Source organism: Nothoprocta perdicaria, unplaced genomic scaffold (assembly GCF_003342845.1).
Source record: "Nothoprocta perdicaria isolate Ctin4 unplaced genomic scaffold, notPer1 scaffold_15, whole genome shotgun sequence".
Taxonomy (NCBI): Eukaryota; Metazoa; Chordata; class Aves; order Tinamiformes; family Tinamidae; genus Nothoprocta; species Nothoprocta perdicaria.
In genome coordinates this window covers 5,367,013-5,390,460 of record NW_020454649.1, presented here as the reverse complement: position 1 = coordinate 5,390,460, position 23,448 = coordinate 5,367,013, and the positions used below count along the sequence as shown (strand labels likewise).

At 42.9% G+C, this 23,448-nt stretch overlaps 1 protein-coding gene across 1 annotated transcript in view; it reads left to right on the top strand.

Annotated features, from left to right (window-relative positions):
* SCUBE2 (signal peptide, CUB domain and EGF like domain containing 2) overlaps positions 1 to 23,448 on the top strand; it is a 38,031-nt gene that overhangs the window by 2,916 nt on the left and 11,667 nt on the right. Inside the window, exons 2-16 of the mRNA XM_026034741.1 lie at positions 2,360 to 2,482; positions 3,918 to 4,043; positions 6,696 to 6,830; positions 11,828 to 11,953; positions 12,300 to 12,416; positions 13,433 to 13,522; positions 15,186 to 15,302; positions 16,132 to 16,254; positions 17,854 to 17,970; positions 18,551 to 18,673; positions 19,204 to 19,320; positions 19,865 to 19,951; positions 20,673 to 20,777; positions 21,985 to 22,140; positions 22,510 to 22,713. Of these exons, the coding sequence (XP_025890526.1) occupies positions 2,360 to 2,482; positions 3,918 to 4,043; positions 6,696 to 6,830; positions 11,828 to 11,953; positions 12,300 to 12,416; positions 13,433 to 13,522; positions 15,186 to 15,302; positions 16,132 to 16,254; positions 17,854 to 17,970; positions 18,551 to 18,673; positions 19,204 to 19,320; positions 19,865 to 19,951; positions 20,673 to 20,777; positions 21,985 to 22,140; positions 22,510 to 22,713 (1,866 nt within the window). The remainder of the gene's footprint in view (positions 1 to 2,359; positions 2,483 to 3,917; positions 4,044 to 6,695; positions 6,831 to 11,827; positions 11,954 to 12,299; positions 12,417 to 13,432; positions 13,523 to 15,185; positions 15,303 to 16,131; positions 16,255 to 17,853; positions 17,971 to 18,550; positions 18,674 to 19,203; positions 19,321 to 19,864; positions 19,952 to 20,672; positions 20,778 to 21,984; positions 22,141 to 22,509; positions 22,714 to 23,448) is intronic.

Sequence of the window (23,448 nt, the reverse complement as noted above, 5' to 3'; positions counted from 1 at the left end):
GGGCGCTGCCGCTGCTGCTCCTGCTGCTGCCCGCGCCGGGCGCCGCCGCGGCCGCCCTGCCCCTCGCCGGTGAGTGAGCGAGTGACCGAGGGCCGCCCCTTCAGCCCTGGACAGCGGCCGCGCTTGCGGAGCCGCAGCCGGAGCGGCGCGGGGGGCTCCGGAGGCGCCGCGGCGGCGGCGCCCGGGGGTTGGAGGCAGCGCGGGGGAGCCCTTGTGCCCTGGCGGCCGTTGGGGAGCAGCGGCCGTTGGGAGTTGGGAGAGCAGTAGCCGTTGAGGAGCAGCGGCCGTTGGCAGTGGGGGAGCTGCCGACGAGGTGCTGGCGGCTGTTGGGGAACAGTGACCGTTGGAGGTGGTGGCGGCCGTTGAGGAGCAGCGGCCTTTGGAAGTGGGGGAGCAGCCGGTGAGGTGGTGGCGGCCGTTGGGGAACGGCGGCCGTTGAGGAGCAGCGGCCGTTAGCTGGGGGAACGGGAGCGCGGGCATCTCCGATGGCTTTTGAGCGCTGGCTCCTACCTGGGCCGCCTCCCGAGCGGGCTGAGCCCGAGGCAGGGCAGCTGGTGAACGTCTCACCTCCGCACAGGCGGCGGGGACATAAACTCTGCGTGTAGCAGGGCTTAATCTAACTCTGCGTATATCGGGGCTTAAACGGCGCTCGGTCACCGAGGAATAAACCCAGTAACTTCTCCTGCAGCCTCCTCCGCATCGGCCTCGCTGCCAAGTTTAAAGCTGCAATGTTTGCTCACGGTCTCCCTTCCCCAGGGTCTTTCCTCAGCTCAGGCTACTGTCCCTGTGGGGGCGTTTCCTCTCTTCCCACGTGTCCCAGCGCACGCTTCTGTACGCGTTAACTGTTCGCTGTTCTTTGCCACGCGCTGTGGATCACAAGAATTTCATGTAAAAAGTAGTAAGTTGCAGCTGCAGGACAGGCACCAAGCCGAACCCAGCCCGTGCGCTGTGCGTGGCGCTGGCAGAGCCCCCTTCCCGGGCTCCTTGCCCCTTCCCGGGCTCCTTGCCCCTTCCCGGGCTCCTTGCCCCTTCCCGGGCTCCTTGCCCCTTCCCGGGCTCCTTGCCTGGGGCAGCCTCGCTGTGGGCAGGAGCCTCCTCCTCCCCAGGCCGGGCAGGGGAGGCCGCTCTGCCAGGCTACAAAGGCTGCACGGGTGCAGGTAATGCTGCCTTCCACATGATGTTTCCTTCCTCCCCCACCTGTCCTTTCTTCCTGCCCCATTCCCCTGAATCCTGCCAGCTGGAGACCCCTCGGCAATTCCCTGCACCCTCCCTAGGTGACACCCCCTCAGCTCGCTGTCCCTTCTAATGCCCATTTTTTCTCGAGAGGCACATTCTGCCAGGTGGCTTTTCCTTTCCCCCTTATTTTCTTGAAGCTATGTCTACAGGCCCCCATCACAGTGGTCACTTCTGCAGGCACCTGAGCATCAGGAAAATGCTGCTGCTTTCATAGCACTGGCAGCTGGCCGTGCTGCCTGCTGCCAGGCCCCTGAGGAGTTCAAGCTATCTGAATACTTTCCGAAGCTGGCAACCGGTGCGGTACCTACAGGCAGGTTTTGTGATTGCACATGGAAAAAGAAATGAATGCTGTGATTGTAAATGGGAGAGATGCTGGCTGAAATTCCTAGTTAGAAAGTGATCCCACCAAAATAAATAAATAAATAAATAGAATAAAATAAAAACGTTGACTACTTCAGTAGTCACCTTCTGCTGATACCTCTTCATTTCACTTTGTCACTTCAGCACTTTTTTTTTTTTTTAATTGATACAGGTATTTCTTCTGCAACTTTTCTTCTTAACTAGTCACTGGAAGTCTTCCTCTTTCTGTCTCTGAACCCTTCTCTGCATAAGAAGCTCCTATTGATGTCTTCTGCTACCTATAACTCCTTTTTCTGTCTGCACTTCTTCATCTCCAGGACCTCCTCCTGTTGGTGTTTCTCTTTCTTCTCACTTCCTCTACTCTGGAGTTTCCAACTGGATATTTTACTTCAATATGTTGTGTACGGTGATGGCTGGCCAACTGATTTGGCAGTGTTGCTCATCTGATGCTATCTTAATGTTGAAAATGGAATTATTAATTATTTAACCATCTGTTTAACGGTAAGTCAGTTTTTAACGTATTGGGGAAGGTAGTGATGTTGAAAGTACATTTCTGTAAACTCTCTAGCTAGTTTAAAAGCCATCATGTTTCCTTACATCATGACTGTGTCAAGAACTTTTCACTTGACTGGTTTTGTTACCCGTAAAGATTAACAGAGCTTTGCGTGCGTGCGGGGCCTCGCAGCACCTTGTCAGCTGTGCGCCCGGGCATTCCTGCTTTGCCCTGGCTCATGTCCCTTCTGAGTCTGGTGTCTTTTCGCAGATGTGGATGAGTGTGCCCTTGGACTTGATGACTGTCATCCAGATGCTATTTGCCAAAACACCCTGAAGCTCTACAAGTGCATGTGCAAAGTGGGTTACACTGGCGAAGGGAAGAAATGTGAAGGTAAAGTGACGCAAACACGATGCTCTGCCAGGAACTGTGGCTCTCCTTTCCTTCCTGGAAGGGCCTGAAGTGCTTTGTAGCACTGATACAGTCAGCAAGCCAAAGTTCCGTCTGAGTGGAGGGCGGTTTCTGCCCTCTCTAAGCAGAGCACAAATGCCAGCCAGGAAGTCTGGCACAAAAATCTCATTTCCGTAAGTGATGGAGGAGGTTCATACATGCTCCTGGGCTTGAAAAGTCCTGGTCAGCACCAAGGATTCCTCACTTGACCAGTTATGTTAAAACAGATGGGTGCCCATCCATGTCTAGTTGCATGTAGTTGGTCTAGTACCAGAAATTCTATTTTTGACATTTGATTTCTGGAAATTTGATGCTTTACCATAGTCCTTGGTTGTTTCTTGCCAATTCCCCCTTAATAAGTATGACAGGTATAAGTAAAGGTTCAGGGCTGGCAGCTGCTCAAAATGTAACTGTTTGCTGAAGGAACACAGGGGTTAACTTACAAGGTCAAAACAGCTGTAGGTTTTATTTTTTATTTTATTTGTTACTAAAATCTGATTAGTAGAATGAGGAGGGGGAAGAAATATTCTAGTATGCCCATGTGAGTGATACTGTTTTCTGCCAAGTAGAACTTTATTTATTTTTAATGAAGATTTTTGGTATGAATGATATCTTGAAGCAGCAAGTTCCGTAGGTCAGTTGCTTATATGACACATTTGTGTGAGCTTTCTATTAAAGTGAAGGAATACTGTCTTGATGAGACATGATGATGACGACTTGCTGGTATTAATTTTTCCGTTTGTTATTTTATGTGCTTTTATCACATCATCTTTTTATTGGGTCACTTTACCTTTGTCCATTGAGTAGTGTGCCTTTATGTAGGAGCTTTTTCATTAACACCTCTTGCCGCACTTCGTGTGTGTGTGTGTGTATTTGTGAATCCTCTTCAGCATGTGGTTGCATTTTCAACATAGGATCACTAAAGTTGTACATGATGTTATGTGTGAAGGCATTAAACATTTCTGTTAAGACAAGGAAAGAAATATAAAAGCAATGGTTTAAAATATGGAAGATGAATGATTTCCTAGGTTGATTTTAAACAAGATATTCTTTGTCTCATCTCCTGATTGATTTCTGGTTTGCAAAAGCAAAGGAGAGCTAACTTCATTGCTTTCATCTAGTAGTATCACTTGATCTAGTAATTAGTTTGTTGGTTTTTGCAGCTTTAGAAAGCTTAAATTATAACATAAAACTAAATGGGAATCTTGAGGAATTTTGTTACTTTTTCGAAACATTCACCAAATCATATATCAAGTATGGTCTTTTTGCAAGACAATAGTGATTTAAGCCAGTAGTTGCTGCTAACGTGTTTGCATCACAACCTATCCATAATGCTCAAGCAGGCATCCCTCATACTGACTTTTGCCTTATCCTGCAGACATTGATGAATGTGATAACGACTTCAACGGCGGCTGCGTGCACGAGTGTTTCAACATCCCCGGGAACTACCGCTGCACTTGCTATGATGGCTTCATGTTGGCTCACGATGGCCACAACTGCCTGGGTAAGGAGTGTGCTCAGGACACTGTGAGCAGCTGTGCTGACTTCACCCCTTAACCATATCCATGGAAAAGGCTGTGTGGAATCCACTCAGCTAGAGAAGAGGTGATGCTTGGAATTAAGGATTTTCAGGTGCTGATGTGCCATCTAAGGGTGGCTATTTAGTGAATCTCTTTCTTGGTCTGCAAAATGTGTGGATAATTGTGCTAGTTTGTGCTAAGTGCTTCAGATTAAAATGTGTGAAGTGCTACCTATTATTATGCTAAATATGTTTCTAGAAAGGAACATGTGGTATCATTGCATTTTTCCATTCCAAATTCTAAGGTCAGCTCTCAGGTTTGTTTTTGATCTTAGAAATCTTATCTTTCAAATCTAAAACATGTGGACTTTTTACTTTTACTGTGTCAGAGCTTTTTTGACAGGAGGCTTGTAGTTAGCTGTATGTCATAGAGGGGCATGAAAGTACTGAGTGACTAAGACAAAGCTTGGTTGTCTGTTGCTTGTTTTTGCATGTTTATTTTTGAGACATTGATAGTTTCTTTCCTACTGCAGGCCAGCCAGGTGTAAATCTTTAGAAATGGGTAGCCAAGGCCTTGTGTCTTTACTGTGGTGGTACTGGCCAGCACTTAGGGCAGCAGTGTGCAGGTTCTATTGTGCAAGCAGAAGAGAGGGTGAAGTCACTAAGTATTTAATTAGAAAAAGTGCCCAGAGATGAGCAAAATATCTGCTGATGCTTCAAAAGACTAGAAAAAGGGATCTTGTATTTCTCTGTGTAAACATACAGCGGAGTTCAGCTGAGGTTAGCGTGAAGGGCTAAGCACGAGCCTCTTGCAATGCCACCGAAGGCTGTCTTCTCTTTCTATGCTCTAACCTCTCTAGAACGTGATTCTGCTGAAGGGCTTGCAGTCAGATACAGACATAACGTAGCCCTGTTCCTATGAGGCTGCTCAACATTGCATGGCAGACTTAAAAATAAAAATGTTGCTGACAGTAAAATGAAGTTTTATCATTGACCAGCTAATTTTGAGATGTGATGTAAACTTTAAATAAATATTATGGCATAGAGCAAATTGGATCACATCCTCTCTTAATCTGTTTATTTACTTTGTTCACACCATGGTTGCCCTCTTCTAACCCTGATTTTTGAAGATCTCAGCTGTGGGCCTGGGTTTTAGCCAAAGAGACAATTACTTGTTGGAAAGAGATGGTGTTCTGTAAGCTTTCCAAGGGCTGCAAGACAGAAACATCTGCTGGAGTTCAAATCTGTAGCACTGAAGACTCATGGTGGCTGTTTATTCATGATTGTTTGCACATTCGCATCACTGTAGAGCTCTGAAATACTCCACTTTTCTGTGATGGAGAGCCCCTTCTGTTGCTATGGTAGGTCACATTCTTTTGCATCCAATTGGCTTATTTATTGCCTTCCGTAGAAATTAAATCTGTTAGAATGCTATATTATGCTTCTCAAAAGGCTTTCTCTCTTTTTTATTTCTTTTCTTTTCAAATCAGCTGTTTTATGCCAGAAATGTGTAAGCATTAATTTAATGTACTGTTAGCACAGAAACAATGAACAGAAGAGAGAGCAAATGTGGCATTCCATCTGAAATTGCAAATGAGACCTCAGCAGAGGTCTTCAGACCTCAACAGACCTTCTGTTCTTTGCCTCAGCAGTTTTTTATCGTGCTTTTAAGGTACTAAGCATTTTTCCTTCCTTTTGAGATTGCCATCTCATAAAATTGTGGTAGGAAAATTCTTTGCTAGTAGAGGTTACAAAAATCTGCCATTACTAAGGGATAAAATTAAGAAGAACTAGAGACTGGGATGAATATGTCATTCAGAGGCTAAGCTGAAATTTTTCTGCTCTTCATTACTCTTGGTGGTTGTGTTGCAAGCAGACACTTCCTATGTTCTCTGGTTTTGGTGAAGTTCTGAATATTGCAAAATCAGCATTACTTAAACTATTTCAAGCATTTCTGATTTTGTCCTTGACTACAGTTGGCAGCAGAGCAGCAGCCTTAACATAAGTGGTGATGAACTAGAGCTGAGGGAGGAAGGTAATAAATCAACCCAAGCATCAGAACAGATGTGGTATGTCTTTGTATCTAGAGTGAAAGTCAGAAAGAAGATGAGTATTTTATACTTAATCCAAACTGATGTTGAGGTTGGTATTTTTCCTGTTCTATTTTAGCCTCAGAATGCAGAGCTTCCAAAAAGAAACACTTTTTGTTGCTTGGCTGGGTCTGAATCCCAAGTTTGTATTGCAGAGACACAGAGCCACGTAGGGCTGCTCGGCTTGCGTGTGAATGTGCTTGCTGGCTTGTGGCTGCCGTGCCCAGGTGCCCTGCAAGGCAGGGTACCTTCTCCCCTACATGGAGGGGGCAGCCAGGGCAGTTGCGTCTGGCTCCCTCCGTGTTACTCCTCCACCTTCCCATCACTGAACTATGTTAAGAGGGGAAAAGAAGCAACAAAAATACCCTTCCAAAGGTGGTAAAAAAGCAGTCTGGCTCAGGGTGTCTGGCTAGCTACATGCCGAGCAAGTGTCTCTTTTGCGTGTCGCGCAGCCTCTGCCAGTATGAGGGCTTGGTGTTAATTTGTTGGTGGTGACTTCCATTGCGGTGGGGCAAATACAAAGCTGATCTCTCTCCCTCTCTCTCAGATACAGACGAATGCATGTTCAACAACGGGGGTTGCCAGCATGTCTGTGTCAACACCGTGGGGAGCTATGAATGCCGCTGTAAGGAAGGGTTCTTCCTCAGCGACAACCAGCACACCTGCATTCACCGCTCAGAAGGTATGGGCTGCTTTCCTCCGGGCACAAAGCAGGGTGGTTGTTTTTCCACAGGATCTTGCAAAATCTCTCAAGCAGCTTCAAAAGTATTTTTAGTTTGGATTACTTACAGATGGGGAAAGATCTTGAAATTTTCCCTCATTTTAAAAGTAACTATGTGTCTGTATCTTCTAAGTGACTTGAAAAACTCTTCATATCCCTCCTGCCCCTTTGATCCCACCCTAATGTCTGTAGTGTTGTGCTTTTGTTAACAGCTGCACTGCTGTGCTCCCAGTGTTCTCGTGTGCTCTGTTGTGTAGCTGGGCTAGCTTCTGATTCAGAGAATGGCAAAACAGTGAGTTCTGACTGTCTCCATTGACTTCAGTGACAAGGAAATAACCTTCTGTACCTTCAGGTACCTTTCAGACTCCCTGTGCTCCCTTTAGTTTTCAGTGAAGAGATTTATTATATATCAACCCCAAGGGTATTCAAATCTGGTTCTTTGTTTTGAGTAAAGCCTTTATGAAGCGACCTTTGAGAGATCAGAGAGCTTTGGATGCCTAATTAGATATTGGGTTGAGCAAAATTATTTTGGAGGCCCTTAGGGAATGCTTTAAAGTGGTTGCTCAGATCAGGGAGTTGTCCATTGAACTGTATGGCAAGTATCATACGAAGAAGTATTTAAAGCTGAAAAAATTTCTTTAATCTAAGGCTTATCATTGGCATGACTATAAGAGGAATCTGAGCATGAATAAACAAATCTCACTTTAAAAATCCCCATGGTAAGAAGATCAACGTTTAGAGACGTATATGGCCATGCAGCGATGAATGTGCTGAGGTGTTTGTCATCTGACATGTCTGAATTGATCTTTTGTTTGAATTAAGAATTTGTATTCTTGGCCTCTCTGGTGCTGGGTTTGATTGCCTGGGGACCCGCTCTCTGATGCTTTATGATTTCTCAGGCCAAGTTGATACTGCAGGACCTGAGGCAGGAGTGGCAATAAGCGAGCAGGCTGCAATGGTGGGGCAATGCTTTTCCCTTTCATGCTTCCTTCCTAGCAGTAGGATTTGGTTATGTGCATTTGTGGACGGTGATTCTAAGGGTAAAAGTTAATTGCTCAAATTCTTTGTCTTGTCTGATGCTATGAGAGGAAAAGCTTCCAATTTTTCTTTGCCTCTTCTTAAGTACACTCTAGTCTCCTCACTTTAGAAGAAAAGGATTTCCTTGCTTTGCTTTTTGTTTCCTAAATTGCCCATTTGAACTTCTACCTCTGTTCAGCTTTTGAGCAAAAAAGTTTTGTGCATTTAATTCAGGCTTTTTTTCTTTATTAAACAAAAGCAAGAGGGAAATAAAATGCATGTTCTTCTAAGAAATATATACAAATGTATTTTTATGAGGAAAAAAAAGTCTATCTTGATGCCAAAACACAGAAGTATTGTTTTTATTTTTAAGGTCCTTACCCTGTTCCTCTTCCTTTTCCACAACTCTCTTCACATTCAACTGGACTCCCTGTCTTTTCTTCTCTTGGTTGGACAGGTTTGCTTTAAGACCAGTCTCATGACTCTGTCTCTCTCTTCACTTTGGTCTTGTCCCCTTTCCAGCTCATCTCTAGGTCTCCTCCTTCCTCTGCAGCATATAAGCCCCGCTCATAGAGTACAGCTTTTATTAGTCCTCTTTTGCTGACCTGACAACATTGATTTAAACAACATTTGGCACCTACATCCAATTCGTCTTTACAGTTACACTTGTTATCTATAATATAAAGGAATATGTCCTTCCTTATCCTCCAACTATGTTGAGAAGGCATGTGTTCATGCTTGAGAGGTCTTTTCTATTGGTCAGAAATATTGACCTTTGCCTATAGGTCTGTACTTGAGATAGGAGAAATGTGGAGGCTTGAAGCAACTATATTTGTCCTGGTGGCTGGTGTCTCATTGTCTCAGGCTCACCTACCTTTCCAAGTCAATTTGCTCGGATTCTCCGGGTTCTTTGTCATCTATTTCAGATCTGTGGCACGGAACTCAAGGTCAGGTAGCTATTAGAGGTGAGTTTAATAATTAAAGTTGGTCTTAATCTGATTGTGTAGGTCCAAAATGTAGAGATGCTCAGAGGAGGTTTGATGGTTCTGCCTAGTCCCTCCTTAGACCACATCAACTTGGGGTCTTGGTGTCTTGTGCGCAATCCTAATTTTTCCTTGGCTGCCTGGTCTCCATTAGCTTTTCTTCACTTTATACGTGTGAAGATTTATTCTGGGAGGCTGCAGCTCCAGCCGGCAGGTCCGCTGTGCATGTGCAGCTTCTTCCATGTTTATTTAGCTCACTGCCTATTAGAAAGTATGAACATTTAAAAGAACACATGGGAGTTTTCACTATTAAATATGCACCATGTCTTGCAGCTGCTATTGCTATTCATGACAAATCTTGCTTCTCTCATGGTAAATGTCACAGGGTTATAGCTATTTACTTTCTGGGCTGAGGCACTAGGGGTGTTTGGACCTGCAAAATGAAGGCCTCGTTTGAAATTACTGCATGGACTGATACACAGGGCACCCGCTCAGCTGTTGCTCTTGAACTCCTTGGTCTGCGATGAACAGAGGTAATCAGAAAGCTTTTTGCAAAAAAAAAAAAAAAAAAAGAAAGAAAGAAAGTTGCAGAGGCTGTAGAGAGCATGCAGAAAGGCCGCAGCGCTTCCGCAATGCCTGGCTTTAATGTGTAATGGCAGGGCCTGCCTCTGAGGGTCTCTGGTAACTCCTGTGTCCTTGTCCTCTGTCCTACTGAGCACCTGTCCAGAGGTGCCATAACTGGAGCCTTAAAGCTCTCAGCTGATTGCTGGGTCAGGCAGCATCTGCACTCTGCTCTCTTGGCTGGGAAAGCTGCATCAAGAGACTTGTCCTTCTCAGGGGACTTGTGTGTCAGCAGGACGGGATCTCCAGCGTGAGTTGTGTGTCTTGTGAAGTGCCTGGTGAGTTCCAAAAAACATTTGCTTGTGGTTTGGGTCAGGACACAATCTGCCATTGGAACAGTGACCTGGGAGACTTTGTGTCCTTGAAGAGTTTGCAGCTATGCAGCACTTACAGTTACACTGACATTTCTGTAAAGCAAACTTATAAAATGGGGCTGAAAGAAAGCAAGCAATCTTCTGTCACCTTTAGAAACATGCAGCAGCTCCTCAGGAAATGTTAGAACCTGCAATCTCTCTCTCTCCTCTCAAATGCTCTCTCTTTGGTCAGCTAGACTTTGGTGCTTTTCATCATGTATCTGGTAATGCAATGTGTGCTTTGTTATTACAATGGGCTCTGCTTCGAAAAGTGGATATGTAGCCTTCTGTGGAGCAGTGATTGAATCCTGCTCACTCAAAACTGAACAATCCCCAATTCAGCATTTGAACCATTTGTGCGTTGTCAGTGAACTTTACCAAAGTACCTGCTTTGAACAGTTTTCCCTTTGGTAGCTCAACAAAGACAAAAAAAAAACTTTGTTAACAGAAACTAAGCTGCTAATTCTCTTAATGCTTCCTAACACCTCTGAATTAACAGACCAGATCATATTGCATGTTTAAGGACAGAAATGTCACAAAAACACTGGAGTTAATAAGGCTAATTTGTGATCTTTATGGCTTGCCCTATTCTTTGACTGACAGGGTGATAATGGCCACCAGCTTTCATGTGGGCTCCTCGGGCTGTGCCTGTGTGCTGCAGGATTTCAAGTGTCATTGTCTTGTGAGCCTTCCACAGAGTTCCCACTGTGGGAAAGGAATCAAGAAGCCACTAGAGCAGAATAATCTGGGCTCTGCAGCTTCCATTCCTTTGTTACTTAAAGCTCCTTCCTATGGGGAGAGTGCTGTGGTAGCCCGTGCTTGGAGCGACCAGAATAGCTGTGCCCAGAGCAAGGGCCGTGCCGAAGTGTCATGGAATAATGGTGGGGAACTGACCTCTACTTGCCAGTACAGCATTTTGTTTCGGTTAGTAACAGGGCTGCAAAAGGGGCTAAGCATCTTTTTAAAAACATATAGGATGTGAAATTGTTTGTGCGGTCTCTTTTTAGCAGAGTGCTCACCCTGTTTGTTCTCCATCTCCATCCTGATTCTGCCCAACTGAGTGGAAGTTAATTGGGTTAATGCAGTATCAGACCTTCTGAGGGTTAAATCTTTGTAGCCTAAGTACAACACACCTGAGTCTACTCGCATCGAGTGTTCTTGACGAGAAGAAAGGATGTTTTCGTGTAACATGTTGTCTTGTGAAAGCTAACTGCTCAGTCTTGGTGCATTTAATGGTAAGGACGTGCCCTCAATATACCTGAGAGTGTCTGTAGTGTACAAGCTTGCACTGCATTCTAGCTAACTAGAAAAGCATGCAGAAATACAAGACTGTGTGATAACAGGGTTATTTTGAGAGGTATTTGTTGAAATTGAGAGAGGAAAAAAAGAAAAGGTACAAACGAAAGAGAGTTAAGATGCAGCATAGGTACAACTTGTGTGTCTGCCTAGCACTTGGTAACTGATGGGGCTCTGCTCTGTAGCTCTAGTAACTGAAATGTGGATGATTTTTGAGTCTTTGGCCTATACGTCCCATGCCGGGTGGCAGCTTCTTTAAGCAGAGAGTTAAGAACTTCACTTTAGGCAAAAGGAACTTGCCAACTACCAACTTGTAGTTATCATAAAAGGAATCAGGAGGTTTTATAAATAGTGAGGTTATGAAATGGAGAAGAAAAAAAAAACCCACAGATTAGAATGTGGGTGCTCTATGAATTTAGTGGTCTTCATTTTGTTCCTGCAATCAAAGCACATGGGAATATAGAAGATCAGAGCTGATGAGGCCAAGGAGGAGGGCTCTGGCTTTGCAGGATTGGACTTTTCACATTACCTGTCTGAGCTGATGCTTTTTGTACCATCACCATAGATCTTTCCCAGAAGTAACAGGTTGTTTGCTGTGTGTATATGGGACTGATGTTTTTATCTGGCTGCTCCCTGCACACAGAGATGCTGAGGATGCAGATGGTCTTGGGCTTGTCCTGTTTTGCAGAAGGTATGAGCTGCATGAACAAAGATCATGGCTGTGCCCACATCTGCAGAGAAACACCCAAAGGAGGGGTTGCCTGTGAGTGCCGACCGGGATTTGAGCTATCCAAGAACCAGAGGAGCTGCATTTGTATGTAACGCTCTGCATATTCTTACGGTTTCCCAAGCAGAACAAACAGTGTCCTATTTGCAGTGCTATGGGATTTGGTATGCCAGTTAAACCAGGAGGATACCTGAATGGTGTACACTTGAATTAAACTATAACCAATAACTTTGCAGGGCGCTAATGCAGCAATCTGTCCGTTGCAAAAGTATCTGTAATTTGGGAGTTGCACCATGATTCTGCACTGTTTCAGTCCCCTAGTGTGCTTGAGAGAAGAGGTGTGTTAGGATGGCCAAACATGGACTAAGTTGGACATGGTCTTTCAAGGACGATGGAAGTACTTGTGTGATGTAACATATATTTTTTTTCCTAGTAACATGTAATCATGGAAATGGTGGCTGTCAACATACATGTGATGATGCTGATAATGGACCTGTTTGTGGATGTCACCCCAAGTACATCATGCACGTGGATGGGAAAACCTGCCTGGGTCAGTATACAGTGCTTTTCTGTTGACAGCTAGAAGACTAGAGTTTTGTGCCATTGCTGTGTTTATGCGATTGATCCTTCTCCTAATAAATAGCATGAGCAGAAAGGATTAAAAACCTGTCAGGCACAAGTGAGTTCACTGGGTGCAGGCAACCTGTGCTTGCTACAGGATGTCTGCATAAAAGAAAGGTGACTGTGGTCATGCTGCTTGTACCCTCTGAGCTGAGGGAGCCACAAGTGTCATTTGGTTCCTGTCACCATCTCCAGCAATAAAGATGATGGGAACAGTTTTGATGACTGGATGGGCTAGTCCAGAGCATGCAAAAGAGAACTAGATATTAAAGGCTTATGGCAGGGGACAGCTAGTTGTGTTAATTTGAGATGATAGCTCTACATCAGGAGCTGCTCTCTGCTTGAGCTACGCTGATGCTCTGGTCTTGAAGGAAAACTATTTCTTTGTAAAAGTAGCTACCTAGTGCTACTGTTGCCTATAATTGGAGCTGGTCTCTCTGACCAGAGAAGATTCCGTTCTCTAGGATACTTTAGAATTAGTTTCTTCTATAACACAGGCCAGAGCGTGTAACCAAGCAGTGCCTGTATTAAACTCAGCACTTCAGAAAAAAGTTAAGACTTACAATTTCCAGCAACTTCCAGTCTCTGTCAGTGTGTGTTGCCTGCTGATGGAAATCAATGCTCAGGCATAACTGGCCCGTCCTTGCATTAGTCTGTGCTAGATTAAGATTGTTCTCTTTCATAGCAATTCATGGCTGTTCTTTTAGTTTGCTGCTCTTCACCACATCTGGAGTATATTTTCTGCTTTGTCAGGCTTAAGAATACTGAGGCAAACACATAATTTAAGAAGCAAATGAAAGCAAAATGTTCTGATGACTTTGACTGAAGGAGTTGACTGAAGGGTTTTTATGCTTTTTCTCCCATCTCTTCCTTTGTCTTCCATGGACGTCAGATGAGGTTTGTCAGGGCACCTTTACCCATTTGCTCCTTCTGTCTGTCTTACAGAGAGGGAGGAGGCTGCCCTTGAAATTTCTGAGGGTAACACCACAGCAGGAGCTGATGTGGACAAGAGGGTAAAGCGACGATTGCTCATGGGTAAAAGTGCCTATCTGAAATAATTTTGTTGTTTGCTAAAACCGTCTGTATTGAAGAATTACTTTTTAATGTAGTCTGCATGGCTCTGGGCTGAATTCTGCCTGAGAGGTGCACTGCTTCCTTTTAAATAACAAACATTATTCTAAAATGTCTAAGAAGCCATATCAGTTGTTTGTGGCAGTCAATATAAAATGTTATGAATTTACATTCAAAGTACCACATGTTTCTGGGGAATGCAGTAGCACCCCCTGTGAACACCTGCTGTGGCCAAGCAGTGGTGAGGGATGCAGGGTTTTAGCTGCTTTTCTTCAGCTGAAAGTTTACTTCTGCATGGAAGAGGAGAATTAGGCCCAATGACTGGCTGTATTTGGAGAGGCATGTTAGGATGCATGACCGTTCCATTCCTCGCTGGGCTTTTCTCATCTGTGTCAGAATGCCAGGGTCTGTTATTGCTGCGAAAACACTGGCATGAGAAGCAGATCGCTGTGGTCTCAGGGCAGCTGGATCAGTGGGTATTTTTCTCTCAAAAGCCCTTACTCAGGGTGACTTACTGTGCTTACCGCAGGAGGGGCAGAGGGCATAGAGGCTGAGGAAGAAAATGCCCAAAGTATAGGCCTAGCACCAGGCTGCTAAATCTCTATTTACACACCTAAACCCAATGGTCTCATTTTCAAGAGCATTAAGTTTTTGTGTCCTAAAAAAAAAAAAAAAAAAAAAAAAAAAAAAAAAAAAAAAAAAACAAAGGAGTGGGGAGGAAGGAAGAAAGTTGAGGCACTGTCTCTTCAAATGGAGATTGGATGCAGTCCCCCAATATTGAATATGAGATGACAGAGAAACATGGAATAAACCTGCAAGTCTCGGAACTTGAGAATAAGTAGCATATGCTTCGTGAAGTAGAGAACAAATCAACAAAAGAGAAATACAAAGAGAGGATTTAAAAAAAAATCAAAAAGACAATGATCTTTAACTTTATAGCAGCTTTTAAAGTCAATACATACTGGATAAAGTTGTGTTTGTCCAGCCAGAGGAATGGTTGTTAGACTGACTGAGGCACAAGAGGGTGAATGCCAAAGTGTGAGCTATTTCTGTTTGATTGGAGAGGAAGGGCTGCATTTTAGGGTTCCCTGGAGGGGTTTGTCAGGATTTAGACAGTTTGTGTACAGGAAGATAGAAGAATCTTTGAATTTAAGATGGCATCTGGACTACAAGTCTGAAGGATGATCCCATGTGGATGTGACTCCCAATGAGAGCACAGGTACCGTGCAATGGTGGGCAGGAAAGAATTTAAGATACCTGGTTTAGTAATGCTGAGTGTAGTAAGCTGTTTAAGAACTGATAGGAAGTGTCAGAAGAACAGATCAGGATTGAGAATGGGCCTAAGGGGATAGAGTAACATTCATCATCAGGAAGGTGGGAATATTTGGTTTGCGCTTAAGGACAAGAGTATCCAGAGAGAATGTGCAAACTTGTAAAGTTTCCACCAAAAAATGGAAATAGCTGAGGGAGGGATTTTGCCAACACATATATTCAGTATTTGCTCATGTGTGCTAGGTTCAATGTGGCCAAATACCATTATGCCTGGAAGCCTGCCTTGTATCATATGATATTTATTGTTTCCCTTATGATATTCCTGAGCAAACTTTAGTCATGTTTTGTCTGCTAGAAACATGTGCCGTAAATAACGGTGGCTGTGATCGTACTTGTAAAGATACGTCGACCGGAGTTCACTGCAGCTGTCCTGTTGGATTCGCACTACAGTTTGATGGCAAGACGTGTAAAGGTGAGTTTTGTGCTTGTGGACAAGCACGTAGCAACACCTTGCTGTAAGTGCATTTATCACCAGTGCCCTGAGAGAAGCTGGGGTGCGTGATGAGATATGAGTGTGCTGCAACCAGAACAGGCTGCACCATGGCCTTGTAAGGACCTTCTGCTGTATCAAATGCATTGTACACAGAGAATCTCTGCTGCTCTGCCCCTTCCCATTTCCCTGTCATGGCCTCGTTTTGGGGAAGCTGGTAAGAGGGCAGCACGTGGCAGAGGTGAGTAGTGGCAGACATAGACTTACACAGCTTTGTAGGTATGCAGTCCTATAGTGTTTTTACTTCCCACATGCAGCTGAGTATTACAGAAGTTTGTAAGTGAACATGAGGGTGCAAACATGGAAGTATGAGTGGAATTATCTATACTGGTCCAAGCAGCTCTAAGGATGATTAGAGTGTTGGAAATGAGCAAAGGGACTGTGAGGTGGTAAGTTAGCGTGTTGTTCAATAATTAGATGTTAGGCAGTTCTGCCAGGCAAAAAATGTTGGAATCTCCATGCCTGACTTGTTGAAAGTCAATGTATTTCCAAACAGAGTTTAGGTAGATATTCTTCTATGAATATATTTGCCCAAATGTTGTGGACAGCAGTATATGTTAAAAGAAAGCAAAGGAAGCACTGTCATGGGACTGAATGGGCGAGGTCATTCTTGGAGCTGGATGTGAACTTCCTAGCTGTCTTGCTAGGTTTCCTTTCTCCAAGCAATTGGACGTGACAGTCTTCTGGATCTGGCAATGAAACTGTCTTGAATGTACTCTGTCAACTTGCTGAAATGCTGCTTTTGTTACAGATATTGATGAATGCCAGTCCAATAACGGAGGCTGCGATCATTTCTGTAAAAACACTGTTGGCAGTTTTGATTGCAGCTGCAGAAAAGGATTTAAATTATTAACAGATGAGAAATCTTGTCAAGGTATGTGCACTGGGGAGACAATAAAAATAGGACAAATCAGCTTGGCTTGGATACCTATTACGATGATGAAGTGATAATGGACTCCAGAATAATTTCCATGCTTCATTTTATTTATTTTTCTAAAGCAGCTGTGGAGTAAATTAGGTTGGCTTGACACTATGGTACGAGGTATGTTTCATTGACACAGTAAACTCTTATCTGGAGGCAATACAGATAGCATCATGCTAGAAAGCTCTTTAAGAGGATGAAAAGCATCATGCTCGAAAGCTCTTTAAGAGGATGACATTTTTTTTTCCATTATGATCCTAAAGTAAAGTCTATTAATGATCCTAAAATAACTTACAGGGAGAAATAGCGACATTATCTCTCTGTCTTATTGACTATTTCACCATTTGCAGTGAAATTGCTTTTTTTTTAATGGGACGCTTAAAAGACGTGGATTTATTATTAGAATAGATATATAAATTATGTATATTTTATTTATATAATGTGATTTATGAAATTATAGGCCTAGATTCACTACTCCATGAAACACTGCAGAAACATTTGGTATTTAAGATGACATGGATTTCCCCATAAGGCTTACAAAGCATATTTGGTTTTCCATATAATGATTTGTACATACAGAGAGAGCAAACTTGTTTAGGCTGTTCAAGTACACTAATTATCAACATGATCTTTGTGGTTTTGTCAGAGCTCTAGTATGTAACAACATACAGCTGGTCAGTCACTTGGGCAAGCGAATCTGCTAGACAGTCAGCTGACATTTACTGGTGAATTTCAGAAAGTTGAACTGATTTAACATAAGAAATTTCACCTGGTGTTTGCTTTCTCATTCCTTTTGAATCAGACTGAGAAGGACTGTCAGAGTAATAAACACTTAGGGAGAAAATAATGGGAATTTCATCATTTCACCATTCAGTTCAGCAAGATGAAGATCAGCTTGTTATACTAATTATACTTTACAAACATGATGTATGTAAAATGACTATAATGCCTTAAAAAAAAACACTAGTAGAAACAGCTATTTCAGCAGGTTTTAGACACAGCATTGAAGTATGCAGTGTGTTATATTAATGGGAAAAAATCACCAAATTATTCCAGTCCTCTGTTTTTAGGTGTATCTCAGGAAGGAGTGCTTTTCAGCAGACTTGCTCAGACACTGCATATTATTGTTGGGTTAGAAATTTGGCACCATGTTTTTGATGGGGAAAAAACGAAGGTATGGGGTTTTTGTTCAGTTGGCTGGTTTTTGTTGTTGCGTTTTTGTAAATCTATTTCCTGCAGACCTTACTTAAATATTGTTTTAAGAAACTGCTTTCTGATGGCATGTTTTTTTCTCTCATAAGAGAAAAAATTTATTTTAAATGTAATCATTAAAAATATCACATCAATTTTCAGATTTGCAAAAAAAATAGCTTGTTTGGCAAACTAACTCTTTTCTTAAAAGTTGTTTTGTTATGCTAGACAATTTACTTAGTTTACATAAATCTGTGCATCTCTGCATCCAGCTTGGCTATGTGGAAAGTGCTGTCTTTAGCTGGGAAGTCCTGCCTTGACAGTCCCCAAGATACTCATGTGTCCCTTTAAAACTTGCAGACATTGATGAATGTTCTTTTGAGCGGACATGCGACCACACGTGCATCAATCATCCAGGCACCTTTGAATGTACTTGCAACAAAGGATATGCCCTCTATGGCTTCACACATTGTGGAGGTGAGTTGAAGAGATGCTCTAGGCCGTGCTGGTGAGTGCTTCTGGCAGAGCAGACTTCTTGAGAGCACCCTCTGTTCCGTCAGGTAGGAGTTGCTGAAGGCATTGAACAGCTTTGGCCCCAGGATCGACCCCAGTGGTACCACTAGGGCTTGGCTCCCAGCTGGACTTTGTGCTTCTGCTTACAAGCCTTTAAAACGGAAATTCAGGCAAAGGTCCCAAAGACCTCCTAAAGTAGTAAAGGAGAGAACTGCGTGCTTTTCTGTTGTAGCAGAGTTTGGGGTGGCATCGTGTCAGGTATATTCTGTACCAGCAAACATGACTTCAGGAAAGGAATATAGTGTATTGTAGTTTCTGGTATGTGCCATCTCCCCCTCCTGCAATGCATGAGCTGTTTTGACATTTAGCAAAGAATTTCCAGGAAAGCATAACTATCTCAAGGGGGGATTGCAGATGGATTCTCCAGAGTTTTTCCCAAATCACACTAAACAGCATTCATGCATATGGTTATCTTGTGGTCTTTGCTGGAATTCAGAACTTCATCAAGAATTATTTAAAGAGTATTTTTACCTTTCCTCTATAGATATTAATGAATGTAGCATCAACAACGGTGGTTGCCAACAGATATGTGTTAATACAGCAGGAGACTATGAATGCCTGTGTCACTCTAACTACAAATTGCACTGGAATAAAAAGGATTGTGTTGGTAAGGTGCATAGCAAGTATGTTTTTCTACATCTGATGTGTCTGACAGCCATGCAGTTATGGTCAAATCTGAAAATCTTGATCTCTCCAGTGAAGTGGCATGGATCATCATTCCCTGTATTCTACTTTACTGTTTTATGAGGCTTGATGATACTGAATTTGAAACTGGTAAGAAACAAGCAAACAAAACAAAACCAAACAATCAAACAAAAAACAGGAGATACTTTGAGGGGTTTTGATGCTTTCTTTCCTGTGCTTTTTATCTAGCTCCTCTTTCTATTTTCCTTTGTTTCCCTGCATGAGAAAATTTACTGATGATAACTTTACCTGAAAGAAAATGACTTAGGTTGTGTGGCCCTCCTATGATTTTTCTTCTGCCTTCCCTCTTTCCTCCATACAGAATTAATTCTATATAGAATTGCATGGGTTCTCCCTGATTATAGCTATATTAGCAGCTGCACGCTGGTTTCTGAATAGAGTGTACGCAGATGGTTTTACTTTTCCCGTGAGTGTTTGTTTTATCCTGTTTAGAGATAAAGGAGCCCCTGCCTGATAATATGTCACCCAAAGTATTGCTGCACTGCATTAAGAGTGGTGGGAGCGATAGATGCTTCTTAAGCTGCTCGTCGGATGTCCAGGTAGTTTCTGGTAAGTCAAGAAGAACAAAATCCAGCATGTGACTGTGTAGAAAGCATAAGAGTAGCAAACCTCCTATAACCCTCTGGAAGCCTCAAGAAGGAGGTGATCAACAGAGGCCTTTCCTCTTTCACTGTAGATGAAGCGCTATATGCCTGTCAGTGACCCCTGAAGCCCCCTTTCCCTGCCTTTTATAGCCACTTTACCCTCAGATTGCCTTCTCCTGACAACCGGCTTTTTTAAAGCTGGAGGGGACAGGGCAGGATTCTCTGTGCTCCGTGGGCCATTCCGTAATTGGCTCGGGGAAGACATTCCAGGCTTGTGTGGGCCGGAGGCGGTGCGCGGCCATGCATGCTTGCCACAGGACACGGGCTGCTTTCCCTCCAGAGCCCTTCTGCGGCACAGAAAGAGACCAACTCATTTGCAGTGTTTGATGGGTATCACAACTGAAAAATGTGGAGAGGATGAATCAGATCAGTAAATTTTAAACAGTCTTGTATATCACGCTCTCTGCATAGAGCTTGTGTCTTTACTGTATGTATGGTCTGTCTGTTAGGAACACAAGATGCCTACACCCTTACCTGTGGCAGCTCTTCTCAGCTTAAGAAAAAGCAGCAAAATACAAATGCATCCACTTGGCTGGGTAATTACTAGATTTACCTGTTGCACAATTTGTCTGATTTATTTTAATAGGTGACTGATAGGGGTGTACTGTAACTTTCTGCCTGTTTTTCCTTTCTGTGTTGCTTACTGTTTTTCTTCTTTTATAAATGAATACGCTTTGTGATTACAGCAGGAAATTCTGATATTCTTTGTACTGCTCCATCAGCATCACTTAAACTAAGACTTAAAAACAAGAAAGGTGAAAAGAATCAGCAGTGAAATGAACTGCTGGGTCTTGGAGTGTCATGCTTGTTTTCAGATACCCAATTAGACCGCTGGCAACAAACTGTGTGTGTGTGTATATATTATAGGTTGAGATATCGGACAGCAAAGTTTAGAAGGCATTTGAAACTAAATGGATAAAAGTTCTGTTTTATATAAAAATAAGACAGTTTTTAAACTGATTATTTTTAATCGGTTTAAAAGTATTTTCTTTGATTTCAACCAGCCTTCACTTGGTTTACACAGTAGCAGACCTGGACTTGATCTCAGTTTAAAAAACAAAACAAAATACTTTGCTCCAATTCTAGTTTTGAACCAGCTTCACAACAGAAAGAGGCTGTCATCTCTCTTGGTCTCCTGTGATGACCACTTTTTACTTTATATCAACATTTTTGAAGTCGTCATTATGATATGACATTAGGCTTATCCAAACTTCCTAGTAATTTTTGATAATAACATGCCGTTATTTCTCCTTGAAGATACCTCAGCCATCAAGATAAGCGTAACCTTTAAGTTAACTGAAGGAAAATGTAGTTTGAAAAAGACTGAGATGTTTCAAGAAGGTCTGGAACAGATGATACCAGGTATGAGCATAAAAATGCAGGTAAGAAGGTTAGAGTCATAGCTCAGGGCAAGTATGTTGCTGCTAAAAAGTGCACCGTAGGCAAAGCATTAGAGAGCTGCAGTCTTTCTGCTCTCCACTGACCTTGTGAATCATGCTCCTTCCCAGCCAGAATTACAACACTAGTTTGGGATGACAAGATTTCCCTGTGACAACCGTACAGGTTGTTTATATAGGGAGGTCTTGCTAGGAAAGTCATCCTCCTTTTTTGTTTGAACCATTTCCAGTAAAGTGTGTTCTGAGTAAAACCAGCCATGCTTTTCATGCTTTTGATTTATTTCTTTTTCCTCTGTATCCCTTCTTTCTCTCCTTCTTTTCTTTTTCTCCCTCTTCCTTACTGTCTGATGCCTCAGAGGAACTGATCCTGGCCTCTTTTCTCATCCTGACTCAGTTGCCAAAGTATCATTCCTCTTTTCCTCTTATAATTCAGAAGCCCCAGATGGACACAGTGAGGTCAGCTCTTCCATCTGTTTCAAGGCAGAAAGTTTAGTCTGGAAACTTGCAAAGTCAGCAGAAAATGAGGAGGAGCACACATGTTAAAAACAAAACAAAAACAAACAAACAAACATCCTAAATAAACAGAAAAACACTAAGTAATAAGTTGAGTCAGCACATCAGTTGCTTTATCCTTAGAAGAGTAGCAGTGGTGAATAATGCTAAATGCTCAAGAGTGTGTTCTTGAGCAATAACCCAAAGCTTATTTCGGATACTTTCATTAGCTAAATCTTGTTTCCTCATGCAGACCTTGACAGTAGTCTCCTAATGTCCTGTGTGTGGAAGCTCTGCTTAGTTTACACACCATTATAAGCCAACACGTCTTTCACATGCTTAATTTGAGTGCAAAAGTTTTCCCCTCTAGTAGCCTCCTTGGTGCAAGCAGCGTCGTGCTTTTAAGGTGCTTTGCACAGAGCCAAGGCAGCTCGTTGGAACCCTTTGAGCAAAACCCAGGGGAAGAGGACTGAGCACTGCAGCTGAGCTCAGTTCCTAGCAGTGATCCTCTGTGAGGATGTGCCAGTTAAGAAACTGTCCATATTTTTTGTTTACTGGTATCTGGAGTTAATCATTTTGTTCCCCTTGAAATTTTTAAAACAAATTATGCTTTGAGCACTGGTGAATGTCCAATAATATAGCTGGCCAAGCTTTTGCTTCCTTTAATTTTGTTCATACAGAGAGACATAATTCAGTAATGGAGAGCTTCCACTATGTAAACCTAACATGCAGCTCTGGCAAGAAAGTTCATGGACCCTTCAGTAGACTGCCAGCGACTAAAGAAATTTTTATCACTGCGAACTTTGAGCTTGAAACAAGCCATAAGGAGGTGACAGGTTGGTTGGAAAATAATCCAAGGTGCAGTTTGAAGCTTCTTACTGCTTGCTTTTTAATTTCAATATTTTCATTTCTATCTTTATGCAAAATAATGATAATAAAAGTATCTCCTGTTTTGAAAACTAATTTTTCTACTTCAAAAAGGGTGAAGGATGGTGGTAGTTTTTAAAACCAAAGTCCGTATATGAAAGATTTGTTGTTTGAATTTTTTTTTTTTTTTTTTGGTGAGCTGCTGCTGTTGTCCTTAAGGATGTCAGACTTGTTCACAGAAGTTGCCTTCTCAGTGATATGCTCTAGCAGGTCTTTCCAGCTGGGTGGACTTTTGTGCATGGTCAGTTATTGTAGCTTTCACCTGTGATGCCTTTCAGAGACGTGCGATGTGCGCTGCGCACGAAAAAAGACGGAAAAGAGGTTCCGTAAAACCATCCGCACCTTGCGGAAGACGGTCAGCAGGGACCACTTCCGTGTTCGCGTCTCCGGGATGGACCATGAAGTGGCGAGAAAGGCTCTCAAGCTGTCAGAGCCACAGGAGTCATGTGGTGTGGGACAGATGCATGTGGGTAACAGATGTGGTGAGTAAACATAAATTAGGAACAGAGCATCATATCTGTTTTGCTTGTTTTGCTCAGGTCTGGGTGTGAAGGGATGGTGGGAAGCTCGTCTGGGAGGGAAGATGGCTGTGTGGAATTGTAGGGATTGTTGTTTGTGCTGATAATAGTCCTTCTGTATCTTCTTTACTATTGCTAATTGCTGTGTTATAGAGTAGAGCAAGAGCTCAGTGCTTTGTGGTTTCTTCTAAGTGATGCACAGCCCACAGTAGAAAATTTGATTTAACATCAGACATCAATTGCCTTAGGATTACCAATGTCATTTATGAAAGACCACATTTAATATGTCGTTTAGCACTGTTTCTGGGCCTGTGAGCATTTTCTGTCTCCCTTGTTCCAAAGAAAAGGCTGAGAAGGTTTTGCTAGTTGCATTCTCTTTGTTGATTAAGCTTTAAGTGCTAGAGAACCTTCCTGACAGAGTTATAAATTCATGGAGAATAGAGGGTTTTATAGGCCAGCACTGAGCAAATGTTAATTATCATGGCACTGGAGGGCACCGCCATAATGCAGCCCATGATGAATGCTTCCAAAGCACAAAAGTTAAGGAGAAGGGTCAGATGTTATCTGAACAGGGCTCTAACAGCCATGACGGCTAATTCAGGCTGCAGAGGGTATGCAGCATGTAAGTGCTTTAGTGAATCAGCAAGCCTTTAAAATGCTTGTCAGACTGAATTAGCACATCTTCCAGCAGCAACCCAT